This window comes from Dendropsophus ebraccatus, chromosome 1 (genome assembly GCF_027789765.1).
Source record: "Dendropsophus ebraccatus isolate aDenEbr1 chromosome 1, aDenEbr1.pat, whole genome shotgun sequence".
Lineage (NCBI taxonomy): Eukaryota > Metazoa > Chordata > Amphibia > Anura > Hylidae > Dendropsophus > Dendropsophus ebraccatus.
The window spans coordinates 83,185,363-83,203,553 of NC_091454.1; the positions used below are offsets into that span (position 1 = coordinate 83,185,363).

Sequence of the window (18,191 nt, forward strand, 5' to 3'; positions counted from 1 at the left end):
TTCTAGTCATTATTTAACATAAACTGTGTGCAGAATTATTCGGCAAATGTGATTTGATCACATCACCCTTTTTATACATGTTGTCCTACTCCAAGCTGTATAGGCTTGAATTAATTAACTACCAATTAAGTAAATCAGGTGATGTGCATCTCTGTAATGAGGAGGGGTGTGGTCTAACGACATCAACACCCTATATAAGGTGGGCCTAATTAATTACCAATTAAGTAAATCAGGGGATGTGCATCTCTGTAATGAGGAGGGGTGTGGTCTAACGACATCAACACCCTATATAAGGTGGGCCTAATTATTAGGCAACTTCCTTTCCTTTTGCAAATTGGATCAGATGAGAGATTTGACTCTGAAAAGTCAAAAATTGTAAGATGCCTTGCAGAGGGATGCAGCAGTCTTGAAAACTTTTGAAGTGTGATCATCAAACAATCAAGCATTTCATGGCAAATAGCCAAGAGGGTCGCAGGAGACGTGGCGCAAAATAACTGCCCATGAATTGAGAAAAATAGAGCGTGAAGCTGCCAAGATGCCATTAGCCACCAGTTTTGCCATATTTCAGAGCTGCAACGTTACTGGAGTATCAAAAAGCTCAAGGTGGGTGATACTCAGGGACATGGCCAAGGTAGTCTGAAAATGTCCACCTTTGAACAGAAAATAAAATGTCAAGAAATATCTTATTGTTCTTCAATAATAAAAAAGAATCCTCTCAAATACAACTTGCCTAATAATTCTGCACACACTGTATAGTTATTTATTTTTTACCATTTTTCCCTTGTGCATGCTCCATTTCTAATTTCAGATGTCCCTAACCTAGTTCGAGAGGTGTAATTGCGATGATGTCTTTCATATGCTTCAGAAGCAGCACCAGCAGCATCATGAAGGACACTACAGAGCACCACTAAGTAATGTATGCTAGGTTTCAAAACACTTACTACGAATATATGCAGCCTGAGTCTTACACTCTGCAGCACCACTTATAGCTTACTCCATAGTTGGCAGCTCCTAGCTGCTTTCAGCAGCTGAAGGGCACTGCTAATAGCCACCATGGAATGGTCTCAGTGCCAGATAGTTAACCATTTATATACCACTTTTCTTTTTAATCAACTGTTGTCAGAAAATTATATAGATTTGTAATTTACTTCTGATTTAAAATCTCAAGCCTTCTTGTACCTCTCAGCGGCTGTATGTCCTGCAGGAAGTGATGTATTCTTTCCAATCTGACACAGCGTTCTGTGCAGCTGGATCTGTGACAGGAATTATCCGAAGTAGGAAAGGTTTTTGCTACTACTTTGGAGAATTCCTGTCACGGACAGAGAAGCCAGCGGAAAGCACCACTACCTGCAGGACACACAGCAGCTGATAGTGACGGGGATTTTTTAGATTTTTAAATAGAAGTAAGTTTCAAATCTATATAAATAACTGACACCAGTTGATTTAAAAAAGGAATAAAAAATGCAAGAGTTCCCCTTGAGGGTAACTTCACATGTACTGGATCCGCAGCGGATTTCACGCTGCGAGTTTGCAGCAAAATCACATACCCGCAGCGGAATTTTCATTCCGCTGCCAGTATGTGACCTGGCCCCTTTAACCCCCGTCTGCAGCCCCCAACCCAAAGCATACATTACCTGCTCGGGACCGTGGCTGTGTGCGAGGCTCCCGGCTCCCCTCACTCCTCATCAGCCAATCAGTGCACGGCAGCACATACTGGCAGCGGAATGAAAATTCCGCTGCGGGTATGTGATTTAGATGCAAACTGACAGCATAAAATTTGCTGCAGATCTGGTACATGTGAAGGCACCCTTAAGGTGTTTGTTATTGCGTAAGTAATGGTTAACACAGAACTGTTTTTTTTTTTTTTTTTAATTTGCCAAAATATAATGTTTAACTGGCAGTGAATAGATAAGGCGGGGGCCATGTTTTATAATTGCAATGCACTGTATATTGTGACAGTGTTATTTCAATGTTGGCATGTTATATGCATGGGCACACTGATCAAGACATTGATGTATTAATTGTAAGTTGTTTACAGTTTGTTTTCCAACTTTCATTTAATGATGTAATTCACGGGTGTTGGATGTAAATATCCCATATGTGCCTGTATTGTTGTAGGGGTAATTTCTGTGGAGATAAGTGAGTAAAAAAACCAAACACTGTATCCTATAAAATGATGCAGCATTTGCTAAGGCTGGATGGATGGATGAATCAGATAGAACTGAGCAATAAGTAGAAAACAACAGGAGCAAATAAAAAGACAAACCAGAGCAGTTTCTTTAAATTTGGTAATTGAGGCATCTGACTGCAGGTCCAGCTTCTGGTATAACTCTTTAAGATCCTCTCCATGCTTCTTTGCACTCTCTTGCTGCTCCTGGATAAAAAAAAAGTGCATATATGTCTGTAATACAGCATACATTAAAAGACTTTAAATACATAATAGGATAAAATGTTTCTCACTGCTTAGTGATTGAACTGCGTAGCTGAGCTTATTTGAGATAATAGGCAGAAATAAAAAGAAATAATCCATAAACTGTTCCTCTCTGCAGTGAGAAAAATAAGACAATCAGGGGAATATGGAGATTGTGCGCTGCTATAGCTTACATGGAACCACTAGAAATGTGAGATCCCTGCACTGCCCAAACAAATGAGACTGTAAGTGATGAGCTGCTCTTCACACTTAAAGTGTTTACTTGCTGTGTCTCTATGGTTACTTGTAATTCACAGTCAGGGTTTTTTATCGTCTTTATGCAGATCTTGGAACATTAGCTATTCATATGACAGCAGGTGACTGTGAAGACGTCACAGCAGCACAATATTATTCAAAGCAGTTACATAGAGACATTATTCTACTTGTGAGAGTGATAAAATAACAGTTATAACAATATTGCTCCTCTTAGTCACATGGCAAAAGTAAGAACTACTGAAATAAATCAATACTGATTGTGACTGGGAATGAGACGCAGCTAGATCAATAACTATTAACAAGTCTGATGATATGTCCATAGTTATTCCTAATGACGGTAATGCTTTAAAAGGAAATCGGTTAGCCAATTACTTCCTTTTTATGTAAGAATCTATTATGTGAGGAAGACTGCTCAACAACTGCTATAAAAGCCATATTAGCTGAGCGACATGATATGACTGCACCCATTTGGATATGATCAAAAGGTAGCTCACAGCCCATCTGGCAGAAAGGTAACATACTGATGAGCTATTCACAATATAGCTTGTCACCGATAAACTGTTCTGCACCGGTGCTACGCGGTAAAGGGGGTCAGAAGAAAGTGTAGAGACTTTAGTGATAGTGACCTGTAACCCAGCTCTCGATCAAGTGAACAGTGACTGAGCTGCAGTGACCATGTCCAGCCAATACCCAGTGAACAAAGATAAGTGCTTCTGATTCTGTTCACTGTGTAATGCAGGCGTCAAACAGTTGATTGTCAGGGGTGCCAGGTGTCAGAACTGCATAGATCAGTTACTTCCGGTCCCTGATGCCGCGCCTAGTCAATCAGTGGCTGTGGCAGCATTTTCATGCCGCTGCGAGAATGCAGAGCCATAGGCCATAGCAATATCAAGTATCGTAGCAGATTTCGCAGTGGAACTCACAGCAATAAATCCACTGCGAACCTAAAGAGGAAAAAAAAAATTAACCTCCTGTTTGCAATAATGCCACAAAGAATTGTTTAAATCATTACTCAAAAAGTTTATTTATTGCATAATTCCCAAAATATCCCATAAAATCAACACATACACACTAGACATTTAAAAACAAGGTGGAGGGGCACCATGTAACAAAAATCCCATCAATATCAATTCATATATCAATGGGGGCAATACCATGTCCTAATTAATAAGTAATACATGCTGTATGCAAAAAAAACCTATTAAAGTGCCTGTGCAATTGTAGTAATAAATAATCCTACACAATTCATGCAAAATTTTGTAATCAAAGGCTGCATTGCCTTTACACTGCTGGTAAATGGACCACACACACACACAGCACAATAGCACCCATATGCTAACAAGCAAATGACAAGCATATGCTAACAAATGATGGCACTTACTTTTGGCCTAATCTGCTGCCCCCTAGGTGTTTAAACCGGTCTGTGCCCCTACAGCCTCACCACTCCTTGATAAAGATTTGGCGAAACGCGTAGGAGGGTGAGGTGGAGGGGTCGGCTTGTTAGCATATGGGTGCTATTGTGCTGTGTGTGTGTGTGGTCCACCAGTGTAAAGGCAATGCAGCCTTTGATTGCAAATATTTGCATGAATTGTGTAGGATTATTTATTACTACAATTGCACATGCACTTTAATAGGTTTTTTGCATACAGCATGTATTATTTATTAATTAGGACATGGTATTGCCCCCATTAATATATGAATTGATATTGATGTGATTTTTGTTATATGGTGCCCCTCCACCTTGTTTTTAAATGTCTAGTGTGTATGTGTTGATTTTATGGGATATTTTGGAAATTATGCAATAAATAAACTTTTTGAGTAATGATTTAAACAATTCTTTGTGGCATTATGGCAAACAGGGGGTTAATTTTGTTTTTTTTCATGCATGTGTAACCCTTTGATGAAGTGGGTAAGGATTTAGAGTTCCTATTCATTGGTTTTGTGACCTTAAAGAGGACCCGTGGCCTCTCCTGACCTGTCTGCTTTGGTAAGTACTTGTGTTCCCTTATGAAATAACAATTCTGGAACATCTTTTCTTATAGCTCTGTGTTGTGCTGTTACTCCATTACTCTTACTCCATGCATGGACAACCTCTTTTAAAAAGGACTTGTGTTCTCTCCAGACCAATCTGTTTTAGTAAATACTTATAGTCCCATGAAAAAAACATACTGGAACATCTTTATTTATTATACCTATGTGTTAAACCATTTTTCAATTATTCTTACTAGTACAGTATGATTAAATAGCCACTAGCCAAGGGTGTTGTCTGGGTAGAGAGGGTATTTTGGACATGTTGCTTGGGTTGCATGGAAAATAGCAAAGGAGCATACTTACCCGCCAAAATGCCATATTCCAAGGTTTCTGTGACTCGCCAGGAATTGCCAGTTCAGTGTAGAAAATGGCATCAGCGGCGGGAATGGTGGAAAGCCAGTATGCTTCTTGGCCCTGGGGGCCACACACCATATCCAAAAACCCTCCTTACCTGGGCAACCCCTATTTGAGTTTTTTTTCCAGGTAAATCTAAAAGTAAGCTATATACCTCCCCATGCAGTAATACTAAACGCTATTATATTTTCCTGCACAGCTGGCAGATCTTTTCATCCCCACTTCCGATTACATCCCGCTCACCACTGGGGTCAAGAAGGTCTGACAACGGGGAGCAGTTGAGACTATGCTGGCTTTTAATATTTTACTTCACAGGAAGGCATATAACTTTTAGGTTTTCCAATAAAAACCCTTTAAGATCAGATTATTGTATTTGCTATATTTATTGTCCCAGGTTGTATACTTCAACCATTTTTGGGATGGCTCTTTAAAATAAATTATTAAATAATATGAATTATGAAGCTTTGGCAGAAGTGAGCTCTCTCTTTTCAGTCATTAAACTCTAAATGTGAAAATGTTTCTTGTTGTGGCTGCACTTTACTTTTTCCTGTAATGTCTCTAAGGAACAAGAGCTTCTCATTCTTTCATCCAAAGAGCATTACAATAGCACAGAAACTGAGTGACTTTCAAACTGCACTAGTAACAGAGAAGGCCTTCTCTTTACCAAAGTGTCATAATGCTTTATTACTGCGGTCCCATGTGATCGGCCCAACTTATTAATACATTTATTACAGTGAATATTTAAAGTGCGTGACAGCTGCTTAGACCAAGCCGCACTAGTTAACAGTGTATGTAGAGCAGCTGCAATTTTCACAGGATATTGAGCCAGCTTGTATCCTGTATTTTTCTGGATACCTTCCAATGTCTTTGGCGTTCTCTTTTAATGTATTATAAATGAGCTATAGTATGGCTTCTCTAGAGACAGTGAGTATTAAAAAATAATACAAATTACATTTAGTTTTTTTTTTGTTTTTTTAAGATACTTGCTAAAATTGTACCCAAAGAATATATGCTACATCTGTTCATGATCAAGAAAAAGAAGAATTAAAAAGATGTTGCTTCATATGAGTAAGTTACATTCCAATGTAAACCAGTGTCAACTGACCACTATTACAATGAAAACTAACACATTACAGCTCTATGTAGCAAAAACCAGGCAGTGGCAAAATGATTACCTTATGTGAATACCCATAGGAAATGCAGCCAGTATAGTCCAGAACACGACCAAGGACTCAACCAACATACCAGATATAACTGGCAGACCAGAGCAATAGTTTAGAGGGAAATTGTCATGTTGTAAATGTATTTCAAATTTGCAGGCATTATATTATAGAGCAAGAGCAGCTGAATAGACAGATATACAGTGATCCCTCAACATACATTACAATGACCCTGACATATGATGGATAAAACCACTCATAAGCCATTAAAAGTTAAATACAATATGAGTAATAGAAGTAGTAGGCTCTCTAGCTTAACTCCCCTTAAATTTTCCAAGTTAATATGTATAGTCTTAGATATATATCGTTTCTGGTTATATCATAAATGGTTGATTATAATAAGTCAGAATTGTGTATAGAGATAAATAATTTTTATATTCATAAGATGAAACAAATAAAAAATAAAATTAACCAGTGAAGAATACAAGCAAAATTTAAAAACACACCTGTATCAAGATTCATAAGGCTCTATAGGCATATATATCAGTATATATATTCATAGTATAATAATCACAGGAGTATATATATTCAAATTCTTAGTGTAAAACACATATAAAAAACATAAGAAAGCTTGAAGGATGTTTCACAAAAAAAAAGAAAAAAAAAAAGGGTATCTTTGTGTAGTATATTTCATAAATGACTATTTTTCATAAATGATTATAGCAGTACGATCTTGTCCATATGCGACTCTGCAGGGCCCTTGCAGGTCGCAGTGGTTTGTAGTCACTGTGCTTATGGTAAATATAGAACTGTTCCTCTGTTAGTTGATTCGAGATATATTATATCACTTATTAGTAGTTATGCTTGTATATGCAGAGGTAATACAGTTAAAATAGAATAAAAGCTGTGAAAGTACAGAGTTGCAACGTTATATATAGCAGAAAGACGCACTGTGCACAATATATCACCAGTCCGCACTTCAGATCTGAGCACCCAGCCAGGGGTGAACACCCAGCCACATTGGGAGAGGCAATCAGACATGAAACATACCTCCTGAAGCTCCACAAATGTGAGAGACAAGATCTTTGCGGAATACTCTGGGGAGAACCTCCCGAATGAAGGATCTCTGAGCAGGAGAAGTTCCATATCCATCTACATGCTCCTCACTAACTGCGGCCGCAGATACTGCAAACACAGACTTCGGACTGGTGAGAGGTGTACTTTCACCGCTTTTATTCTATTTTAACTGTATTACCTCTGCATATAAGAACATAACTACTAATAAGTGATATAATATATCTCTAATCAACTAACAGAGGAACAGTTCTATATTTACCATAAGCACAGTGACTACAAACCACAGGGCCCTGCAGAGTCGCATATGGACAAGATCGTACTGCTATAATAGTTTATGAAAAATAGTCATTTATGAAATATACTACACAAAGATACCCTTTTTTATGAAACATCCTTCAAGCTATGCTATGTTTTTTATATGTGTTTTACACTAATAATTTGAATATATATACTCCTGTGATTATTATACTATGAATATATATACTGATATATATGCCTATAGAGCCTTATGAATCTTGATACAGGTGTGTTTTTTAATTTTGCTTGTATTCTTCACTGGTTAATTTTATTTTTTATTTGTTTCATCTTATGAATATAAAAATTATTTATCTCTATACACAATTCTGACTTATTATAATCAACCATTTATGATATAACCAGAAACAATATATATCTAAGACTACACATATTAACTTGGATAATTTAAGTGGAGTTACGCTAGAGCGCCTATTACTTCTATTACTCATATTTGCTGGTTCTTGGTGCCAACCAAGTAGTGCACTCGCTGTACACCCCTTTTCCTAATAGTACTGTTAGGTTGAGTTCTTACACTAGAATATTTAAATACAATATCAACTTATGTGGTGCCCTTGTGACCAGACGAAGGCATTGAAGCACTAGTAACTTTCTAAATCGAGTACCATTGGACTATATATTTATCAGGCTGCTACCTAGGATTAAGCAGCCACTCAGCGGAGCTGCTAGTTCGAGCTATTACTGGGCTTCTTCATCAAGATACTGCCCCCTGTGTCGGCAGGATTCCGTTGAATGTAAAAACCACGTGCAGTTATAGCTGAGCTGAGTCTTTATTAGTTTCTATGTGGCCTCATGATGACATGCTCAGTACTACTTCTGCCGGGGAAATTACACATCACAGGCCCTGACCAGGAAGGATAAGAGGACATGCTCCAAAGACTAAATGGTGATGATGCAGTTACGCTGGAGATGCCTTCACCCTCAGCACTTGTGTGCTCCTGACTCCTCACACTCCTTCTGGAGTCCTGACTCCAGCACTGTGGTTCAGCGTTAGTGTGTGTGGGTGCTGTGCACTTTCGATTAGTCAAGGACATGGAAAGGGTGCTAGAAAGTGTGCTTACCTTTATCGGCTACCCTGCCTGGACCATGCTCATCACAAGCTTCATAGAACACAAATGGTCAGGAACCAGTGCAGCCCCCCTCACTCCTGTGATGCTTGTAGGGTAATCTCTGGCTGTATACAGTAGGATCTGCTTATGACTGGAGTAATAAGATATGAATGTAAGAGAGGGAGGCTGACTGGTGCTGCAGATTAAGGCCACGTTCAGACGCTGTAAGACAGAGGCCTTTCTGTGACACGGCCGTGTCACAGAACAGCAGCTGTCTGTGAAGTTTACCCCGGCCGGTACCGCAGTACCAGGCAGATGAACATCACTTCTTTTGAATTGGAATACAAAACACATTTTTTTTTTTTGTTGGGGTGTGTGTGTGGGGGGGGGGGGGGGGGGGGGGGGGGGTTATAGAGAGAAGAAGAAAAAAAAGATTCTTGCCAATGTTTTTGTTTTTTTAATAAAGTTTTTTTGTCAGTTCTCTTTTTATTAATTATACCATTATTTAACCCCTTCAAGAATGAGCCCATTGATATGTGGGTTAAAATTAATGCAATGTTCCTCCCCACCTTCTGAGAGCCATAACACTTTTATTTTTCCACCTACAGGGCTGGTTGGGGTGTAATTTTTTGCGCCGTGATCTCTAGTTTTTATTAAAATCATATTGGTGTAACAGAAAAATTTTGATCGCTTTTTCTAAAAAAAATTCTGATATATTATTTTTAAAAAATCAGCAATTCTGGTGTTCTTTCCCCCCGTTTACGCCGTTCACCATGCGGGAACAATAATGTTATATTTTAATAGATCGGACAATTCCGCACGCTGTGATATATATGTTTATATTTTTATTTTTATAATGGGCAAGGAGGTATATTAAACTTTTATTGGGGGGGGGGGGGTTATAAGGTTTTTTTTAATACTTTTAAAAACACAGGATGTGCGATGCAAAGTTTAAACTTGCCCCACAACTAGTACTCCTCTGGCTGCCACCTCCATAACAGTTATTGACCAGAAATCAGCTCTTAGTACATCTTATTGGCCAAGCTTCTCATCCCCACTTCATGAAACCAAACCATCCTTCCAACGATAAATGATTGGCATAACAGAATAGACCAAATCCATATTATGAAGGAGATGGCAAGCTGGATGAATAGAACACATGCAAAACTGCATGTGAAAAACTATGGGCTTCTTGCCTTTATTTGGACTGACCACTCCAGACATTCTTTTATTTTACTTTTTTTCCTTCCGTTTTTTCATTTCAATAAGAAAAGTGACTTAATAAACTTGCCGCATCAGGATTGACTCCGTTCCAGAGTACCGATACTCTTCATCCCCCCACTTCCTTCATATCTCACCCAAACCTCCATCCCTTTTCCTATGCCAACAAGGACCAGGCTCACAACAAAAGTCTCCTTCTTAAAATGAAAGCTCAACAGACCAAAAAATGTGTGTAAGCTGCTCAATGAGAGCAAAATGGCAGTATATATTTAAAACACATTTCCGCTCCTACACTCTCATACTGCCTTCAGCAGGTATATCTATCCGTTTCTTTTCTGTGCATCAGTACTGATCTGTTTTTCAATTGACTTCCATTATTTAAAAAAAACAAAAAACAGATCAAAACAGATTTTTTTTATTTTTTTTTACGTACACAAAAATGTAGTCAACCTCATTTTTGTGTCCGTTAGGAAAAAACAGATCCGCTTTTTTTTTCTCGTAAATCTGATGTTTATTAAAGATTTATAGCATAGTAAGAAACAGGTATACAAGAGAAAAGTACAACATAGTATTCTGGGAACAAAGCGAAGTTTGCCTATCATCGCAGAGAACGGTAGGTCCGTGCAGGGACCCCCATAAAAAGTAACAATTTCTTAACATACAGTATACATAGGCGTTACCTCCGGACAGGAGACAACACAGAAATAGCTTGGCCCCAGAAAGGGCAGGGAAGAGTAACGTAGCTCATCGGAGATTGCCAAGGGTAGGAGAAGAAAAAGAAAAAACAGAGAGAAAAAGAGCCAAGGGATGTAGAGAGGGGGAGAAGGGGAGGAAGGGAGCAAAAGACAGGGGAGGGGGGGTGGGACAGGGAGAACAGAATCAGGTAAGTGAATAGGACCCCCCCCCCCCCCCCCCACAGAGGGCGAGATAATGAGCTAAAATAAAGAAAAAGAAAACGGTAAACTAAAATAAAGAAAACAAAAAGCGAAATAAGAACAATAATAATAATAAGTAAAGGAACAAGAGGGAAGGGAGGGATGCGCGCAGGGAGCAAAGCATGTTATAGTCAAAAGACTGTATGGTAGCACGCTGTGATCCCAGGAAAGAAGGAGCAGTGACAGAGTAACTCAAGAGAGCCACCGTGCGAGGGAGGGGCTGGATTTAAATGCCACCCAGGGGAGCCAGGTGACTTCAACCTTCTTGCCACGGCCCTGATCTTCCGCCATCAGACATTCCATACGATGAATAAGATCCATTTCGGCCACCCACGCCGCAATAGAGGGGGGGGGGGGGGGTAGTGGACCTCCAGAGCCTAGGGATCACTACACGTGCTGCAGTCAAAAAGTGCCGGAGCAACCCCTTTCTGGCGGCGGAGACAGGGCCGGGAACCAAGGACAGAAGGGCCAAGCTTGGGGAGGGGGGGGGACATCTTTCCCTGTCACTTCCTTATAGATAGCGAAGACATTGTCCCAGAATGACTTCAAGAGAGGGCAATGCCACCAAATGTGTAGCATGGAACCAGTGGCTGACTCACAATGCCAGCAAATGTCTGGCACCTCCGGATAAAATTGGTGTAGTATTAGCGGGCAGCGATACCACCTGGTGAGTATTTTAAAAAAAAATTCCTGGGCGTGGCAGGCCATAGGCCATTTGTGAGTTAGTGTAAAAATTTTTAGCAAGTCTGATTCAGAGAAGGTGACACCGAGCTCAGATTCCCATGCAGAGACGTAGGACAATGCCTGGTCCGCATCTTTTTCCAGAAGGAGGCGGTACAGCTGAGAGATGGGTCTGTTGGGGGGCGACGATTGTAGCAATAAGGATTCCAGAACGGTGGGATCCGTAATCCGAATCCCCTCCAGAAAGTGTTGGTACAAATAATCCGGGCATCGCTCCCGTAACGTGGACAGGGACGGAATGGCTGGATTGTTCCCCAAGACCTGAACCAACCTGACATCCTCAGCGGCCGACCATGAGAGAAAGAAGCTTCTATCATAGGCCGGGGGAAAAGCCGGGTTGCCGAACAGTGGGCTCATTAAACCTGGGCGATGGGACAGGCTATATAGGGGAACAAGCCTATCCCAGAGCTGCAGAAAGTGCTTGGTGAGTAGGGGGAAGGAGTCCAGGCTCGGACGGTTGATGGGCAAGATCCAGGGCAAGGATCTCAAGGGTAGAGGCGACAGATCCCCTTCAATCCGAACCCATTGTTTATCTACAGACCTATGGAACCAGTCTATCAGGCGGAGCAGGATGGAAGCCTTGTTGTATAGAGCAAAGTCGGGTAGGCCTGCGCCTCCTGATGCCTTGGGGCGTGTAAGGGTTTTGTATTTAATTCGGGGGCGCACGGAACCCCACACGAACTGACGGAGTGCCACCTTTAGCTGATTAAGGTAGGAGCAAGGAACACGGAGCGGGAGGGACTGAAAAAGGTATAAGAACCTGGGGAGGACGTCCATCTTTATTACATTAATCCTCCCAAACCATGAGAGCTGAGAGCGGTCATAGCTTGAGAGATCTATTTTGGTACGGGCCAGCAATGGGGGGAAGTTCAGGGCAAAGAGTGAGGTGAGGTCCGAGGGGACCCATATCCCTAAGTATTGGAAAGCGGTAGGTTGCCATTTAAATGAAAAATTAGTTGTGAGATGTCGCACGAGAGAGGCAGAAAGGGAGATATTCAACGCCTCCGTCTTGGAATAATTGACTTTAAAGTTGCTCACTCGACCGTATAATTCAAATTCTCTGAGAATCGCAGGAATGGACACGCCAGGGTTGGATATATACAGCAATAGGTCGTCCGCATAAAGAGCCATTTTATAGTGAGAATCCTTTAAGCGGATACCAGAAATGTCTGGGGAAGCCCGTAACGCTACTGCCAAGTGCTCCATGGCCAGTACGTATAGCATTGGTGACAATGGGCATTGACAAGGGGGTCGAAAGCAAGCCATTAACCTTTACTCTTGCTGTGGGGCCGGTATAGAGAGCTCTAATCTTGCCCAACATGTCCTCGCCCATGCCAATGTGGCGCAGGGTGGACTGCAGGAATGCCCAGTGGACGCGGTCAAAGGCTTTTTCCGCGTCAACCGAAATTAAACATGCCGGAGAACGCGTCCCCTGGGCATGCGCCATCAGTTATAGAGTTTTATTGAGATTGTCCCTGGCTTCTTGGCGGGGCACAAAGCCCACCTGATCAGTGTGGATAAGTGTGGGGAGGGTGGGAGACAGTCTGTTCGGCAGCAATTTAGAGAAGAATTTTATATCGGCATTGATTAGGGATATGGGCCTATAGTTCGCACAAACCGTCGCATCTTTGCGAGGTTTGGGAATGACTATTATTGTGGCCACGAGGGACTGGGGTGGGAAGGGGCAAGAGGAAGAGATAGAATTAAAGACCCTAGTTAGGAACGCAGAAAGTTGAGGAGAGAAAACAGTTTATAGAAGCGCGCAGTGAACCTGTCCGGGCCAGGACTTTTGCCATTGGGGGCATCCTTTATTACCGCCGTTAGTTCTGTTTCCGAGAAAGGGGCGTCCACAGCGGACGCTGTATCCGTGGGTAGAGTAGGCAAGGCCGTGGAGGTTACATAGGTGTCAACGCTCTCTTGAAATGTCTCGGGGGGCATATCAGCCATTGGGCCTTTTAAGTTGTATAGGGAACTATAGTAGTCCTTAAAAACGCCCACAATATCAGTTGGGTTGTGGCAGGTACCTCTTTGGGACCCTATGCAAGGGACAAAGGAGCTGTTGGATTTGGGGTGGATGAACCTGGCCAGCGCCGCACCGCTTTTATTAGAGAACTCGTAGTAGAACTGACGCATCAGTTCTCGGAAGCGAGAGAATTTTTGGTCAATGAGTGCTTTTAATTGGGCTCTATGGTCCAGTAAAGACGCAAGGGTGTCAGGATCATTCGTGCGTTTGTGGGCAGTCTCACCTTCATGTATCTGGGTAAGGAGTTTGTTGATCTTAGCCCCGTTGTCCCTCTTTAGGCGGGCCCAGTGTTGGATAAGTGTGCCTCGCACTACGCACTTGAGGGCCTCCCATTGAAGGGGCAGCGGAGTAGGATCTGAGATATGTGTGGCCAGGAAGTCAGTGATAACCTTTGCAACAGCACCCACACAGGCCGAGTCTTTAAGCAAGTTAGGATTCAGGCGCCATAACCACTCCCGTGGGGTGGAGCCCGGTAGAGCAAGCGAGAGAGTCACTGCCGCGTGATCTGCCCAGATGATTGGATCGATGATCACACAGGGATGCCAGGAAAGGAGGTGGTGGTCTATGAGGAACATGTCGATCCGACTATATGTGTCGTGCACGGAGGAGTAATAAGTATAATCTCTTACCCCAGGGTGGAGAATTCTCCACACGTCCACTAATCTGTTGGCGAATAAGGATTTTTGGAAGGCCCGTAGCGGCGCTGTAGGTATGGAGGAGCGGCCCGAAGAGGAGTCCAACCGGCGGTCCATCACCATATTAAAGTCGCCCGCCGAAATCAAGAGGCCCTCAGCAAATCGTGACAGCTCCGACAGATACCGTCTTCCTATCTGCGCCTAGTTGTGATTGGGGGGATAGAAGTTAGCCACAGTGAACACCTTTTCTGACAGACGTAGTTTTAAGAAAAAGCACCTCCCTTCAGGATCAATATGAGAATCTATAACGGATGCTGGCAAGGATTTATGGATAGCCACACTAACCCCCTTCGTCTTGGCCTCAGCATTGGTGCTGTTGACCTACTGGTTATAATAGCGCATAGGCATAGAGGGCACATGACCAGTTTTAAAATGAGTTTCTTGGAGCAACAGAATATGTGCCCTCTTCTTATGCATGTGGTAAAGTATTTGGGAGCTGTGTTCCGGCTTGCTAAAGCCACGAACATTAAGAGTGGTCACTTGCAGGGTGGACATCATGGGTAGGGACAGATAAAAAAAAAATAATAAAAAATAAAGAAAATAAAAAAGGGGGGGGGGGGGGGGAGAAGGAGAAAAGAGGAAAGGAAAGTGATAGGGGAAAAGGGGACAGAAGACAGAGGGGGAAGCGCTAGAACGCAGAAAACAGAAAGCTTGGGAGAAATAAGGACAGTACAAGAGAGTCTGCCCACCTCTTCCCACTAAGGAAGGAGAGAGAAGACAACTGAATAAAGTGGTGTACTAAGGCACCACAAAAACCTAAGCGGGGAAGTGACTGGAAGGACACCAAAAGGAGACAAGTGTACCCCCAGCACCTTACTGCAATAAAACAACAAGTAAAAAAAAGAGAAAACCTCCAAGAAAACAAAAGCCTCGGAGAACAGGAGTAACAAGCAAGCCGCACCCAAACGTTGGGTGTGGGACACATGGGGAGGAGGCGTACTGCAGCCCAGTTCTGACTCTCATAGCATAGTAATAGACCCCTGGCTCAAGTGGGCATTTTGACAACAGGTAGTTCTGCCACCAAACACCCCTCCTCCCCCCGAGCTGCGAGGCCATTTTAAGGTACATATGTGTAGCAATATATAAAGTAGCCTACAGACACAGAGGAATAACGAAGGGGGTAACAGAGGGTACAGCAGACTAGACCAAGAGACACAGGGGAGTACTGGAGGGGGAACGGACGCAGACTCAGGAAGGGGCAGCAAGGAGACACAAAACACAAGGATGCAGGCAGCATAGCGTCCATTGGTAGACCGCAAGACTATGTGATAACCAATGTGGCACAGCAAGGGGTCCCCGGGAAGTGACCCCTGGGCTTGCAGTTCCCAGCTAAGGCTGTAGAGCAACTACCAGAGCAGAATAATGAGAGAGGAGGGACGTCAGTCTTCATTTTGCAGGGGCTCCGAGGCTCGACGACGGCGGCGTCCACAATGCGGTCTCGAGGGACCCGGACGGTCATAGAATAGTGCACCTTGAGGGAGAGGCGGATGGATCGGCCAGTCCTGGATAGTGATGGAGGGGAGTTGGAGATTCTCCAGTACTGCAGGTAGATCTGACGGAGAGCGCAGGAACACCGTACCATCACCATGACGTATCTGCAGTTGGAAGGGGTATCCCCATGAATAAGGCACGTTACGCTCCCTGAGCAAGGATAGCAAAGGGCGGAGAGCCCGTCTTTTGGCGAGCGTGGTTCGTGATAAGTCCGCAAGGAGCTGAATGGGTGCCCCATCAAAGTCTATGACGCCATGATCCCGCGCCCTGCGCATTATTTCCTCTTTGGTCTGAAAATGGTGGACCCGGCATACCACGTCACGCGGCCTAGCTGGATCATTGCTCGGCGGGCCTAGGGCACGGTGTGCACGGTCCAGCTCTATGGGAGAAGTAGGGGGCTTTTCCAGCAGTATGTTAAAAATACCAATCACCGTAGCCATGAGATCAGGTGGCTTAACCGCCTCCGGTATCCCCCGCACCCTAATATTATTCCGGCGATTCCGGTTCTCGGCGTCAGCCATATCAAAGAGCATGAGGATCTGTTGCGAGTGCAATTGTAGCTGGGAGCTGTGGGACTGCTGTGCATCTAGCAAGTCCCCTGTGGACTGTTCGAGGTGCTGTACTTTAGATGACAATGACCCCAGATCTTCCTTCAGAGAGCGAATCTCCGCTTTGCACACGGCCTCCATCCGGGCCATGTAACCCTCCATGTCCGCCTTAGTGGGGATGGCGGCCATCTGTGCTTGCAGCATACGAAGGTCGGGCCCAGGTGCTGTGGAAGGAGAGGCCAGGTGGTCCGCGGTAGGGTCCGGGGACGACTGCTCTCTCAGTAGGGCCGGATAGTCTTGGGACAGCGGGGAAACAGCATGCAAGGTACCTGCGGCCTTTGTCGCTGTGCTCGGTGTGTTGCGAGCGGCCATCTTGTGCGGGGAAGCGCGGGCGCCCGACCCAGACGGCTTAGTGAAAAAGCGCTGTATCCCGCTTCTAGTGCGTCCCGGAGTCGCTTCCACGGGTGAGGGAGGCTGCGGGCGTGCTTTACCCGACATTAAATCTCCTGCACGGGCTGATGAAAGCTGATAAGCAGTGAGGGCTGGGGATGAGATGGAGCTCTCACACCATGCGACTGCTCAGCGCCATGACCAGGCCACGCCCCCCAGATCCGTTTTTTAATCCTTTTTTGCAAAAAACATATTGCAAAAATGTAGTGTGAACCCAGCCTTACTCTTTGTGCAGTTCTCCACACCATCCACAAGCTTAGATGCTAGTCATTCCATAAAACACCTAGGTGGGGCTTCACAGCATTTGGGCCATCTCTGCTATATGGAAAGTGGTAATTAGGCTCTATCTCCTCGGTGGGTAGAATGCCCAACTGCCATGAAGCCTCCACCTCGTGGATACTGACCAACTGAAGCAATTTTAGAGCAGAAAGAAGACAGACAAGTGTTTTACAGGTATATATTGAATGTGCAGCATCAAAGCTTGTGGATAGTGTGGAGAACAGCACATAGAGTAAAGGGGTGACTATATCACTTTAAATACCCACATTAAATACCCACCCACTTTAAATACCCAATTCACTTCGTGGTCAGAGGTCACAACTGTATAATACAAATACATATTAAAAGGATCAACAATAAAATCTAAAACCTTTTACATAGTTCCCATAACAGAGAAGCATATTTTGATAAATTATGTCCAGTAAACTAACATGTCTTGTCTCTCTAACAAGGTGTGTTCTCAGTGATCTTGTTTCTGTTGTGTTTTTATTTTGTCAAAGGTTCAGATTTTCATCCCCCTCTAGAGTTAAAGCCCACCACATGCCAGGTTTCCAAGTTCCCAAGTCAGTGACTTCTCCTTTAATGCATTTAAGTGAATCTCTGCTGCAATTTGCGTTCCAAACTGCTGACACTGTTAAATAGCTGTTCGGGCAAGAAGACACATGGTACTTCACATATCTTTCTGTGCTTCCGAAACGTAGAAAAATACATCTAGCTTTCAGAGTCAAAGAAGCTTTCCGAAGGAGACAGATAGTACTCTTCATATATGTACCAGTGTTTCCATAAAGTAGAAAAATGCTTTTATTCACTAGCGCCAAGCGTTAAAGAGGTTTTCCCAAGCTCCTGAGGTGCCGAGGGCTGTTATGCCTCCGTATTCTCCTTCTCATCCCCGTTTGATTGACAGTCTTCTGGAAGCTGAGACCTGTTTCTATCTTGGGTTGTACTTACGAACTGTGCACAAGTGTGAGAATTGGAAACCAGGCTTGGCTTTCAACGGACTGTCATTCGGAGATGGAAAGATGAGCAAGGAGATGTTACAGCGCTCAGTACTTTATTAGCTTGGGAAAGCCTTTTTTAACACTTTGCACCAAAGAATAAAAGCATTTTTTCTACATTAGAGAAGTACAGACATATAT

The 18,191-nt window shown here is 43.3% G+C and overlaps 1 protein-coding gene across 3 annotated transcripts in view; it reads right to left on the bottom strand.

Moving 5' to 3' along the window:
* CEP290 (centrosomal protein 290) overlaps positions 1-18,191 on the bottom strand; it is a 175,895-nt gene that overhangs the window by 49,803 nt on the left and 107,901 nt on the right. For all 3 annotated transcript variants that reach the window (XM_069974121.1, XM_069974113.1, XM_069974129.1), the window contains exon 35: positions 2,267-2,374. In XM_069974121.1, coding sequence (XP_069830222.1) covers positions 2,267-2,374 — 108 coding nt within the window. The remainder of the gene's footprint in view (positions 1-2,266; positions 2,375-18,191) is intronic.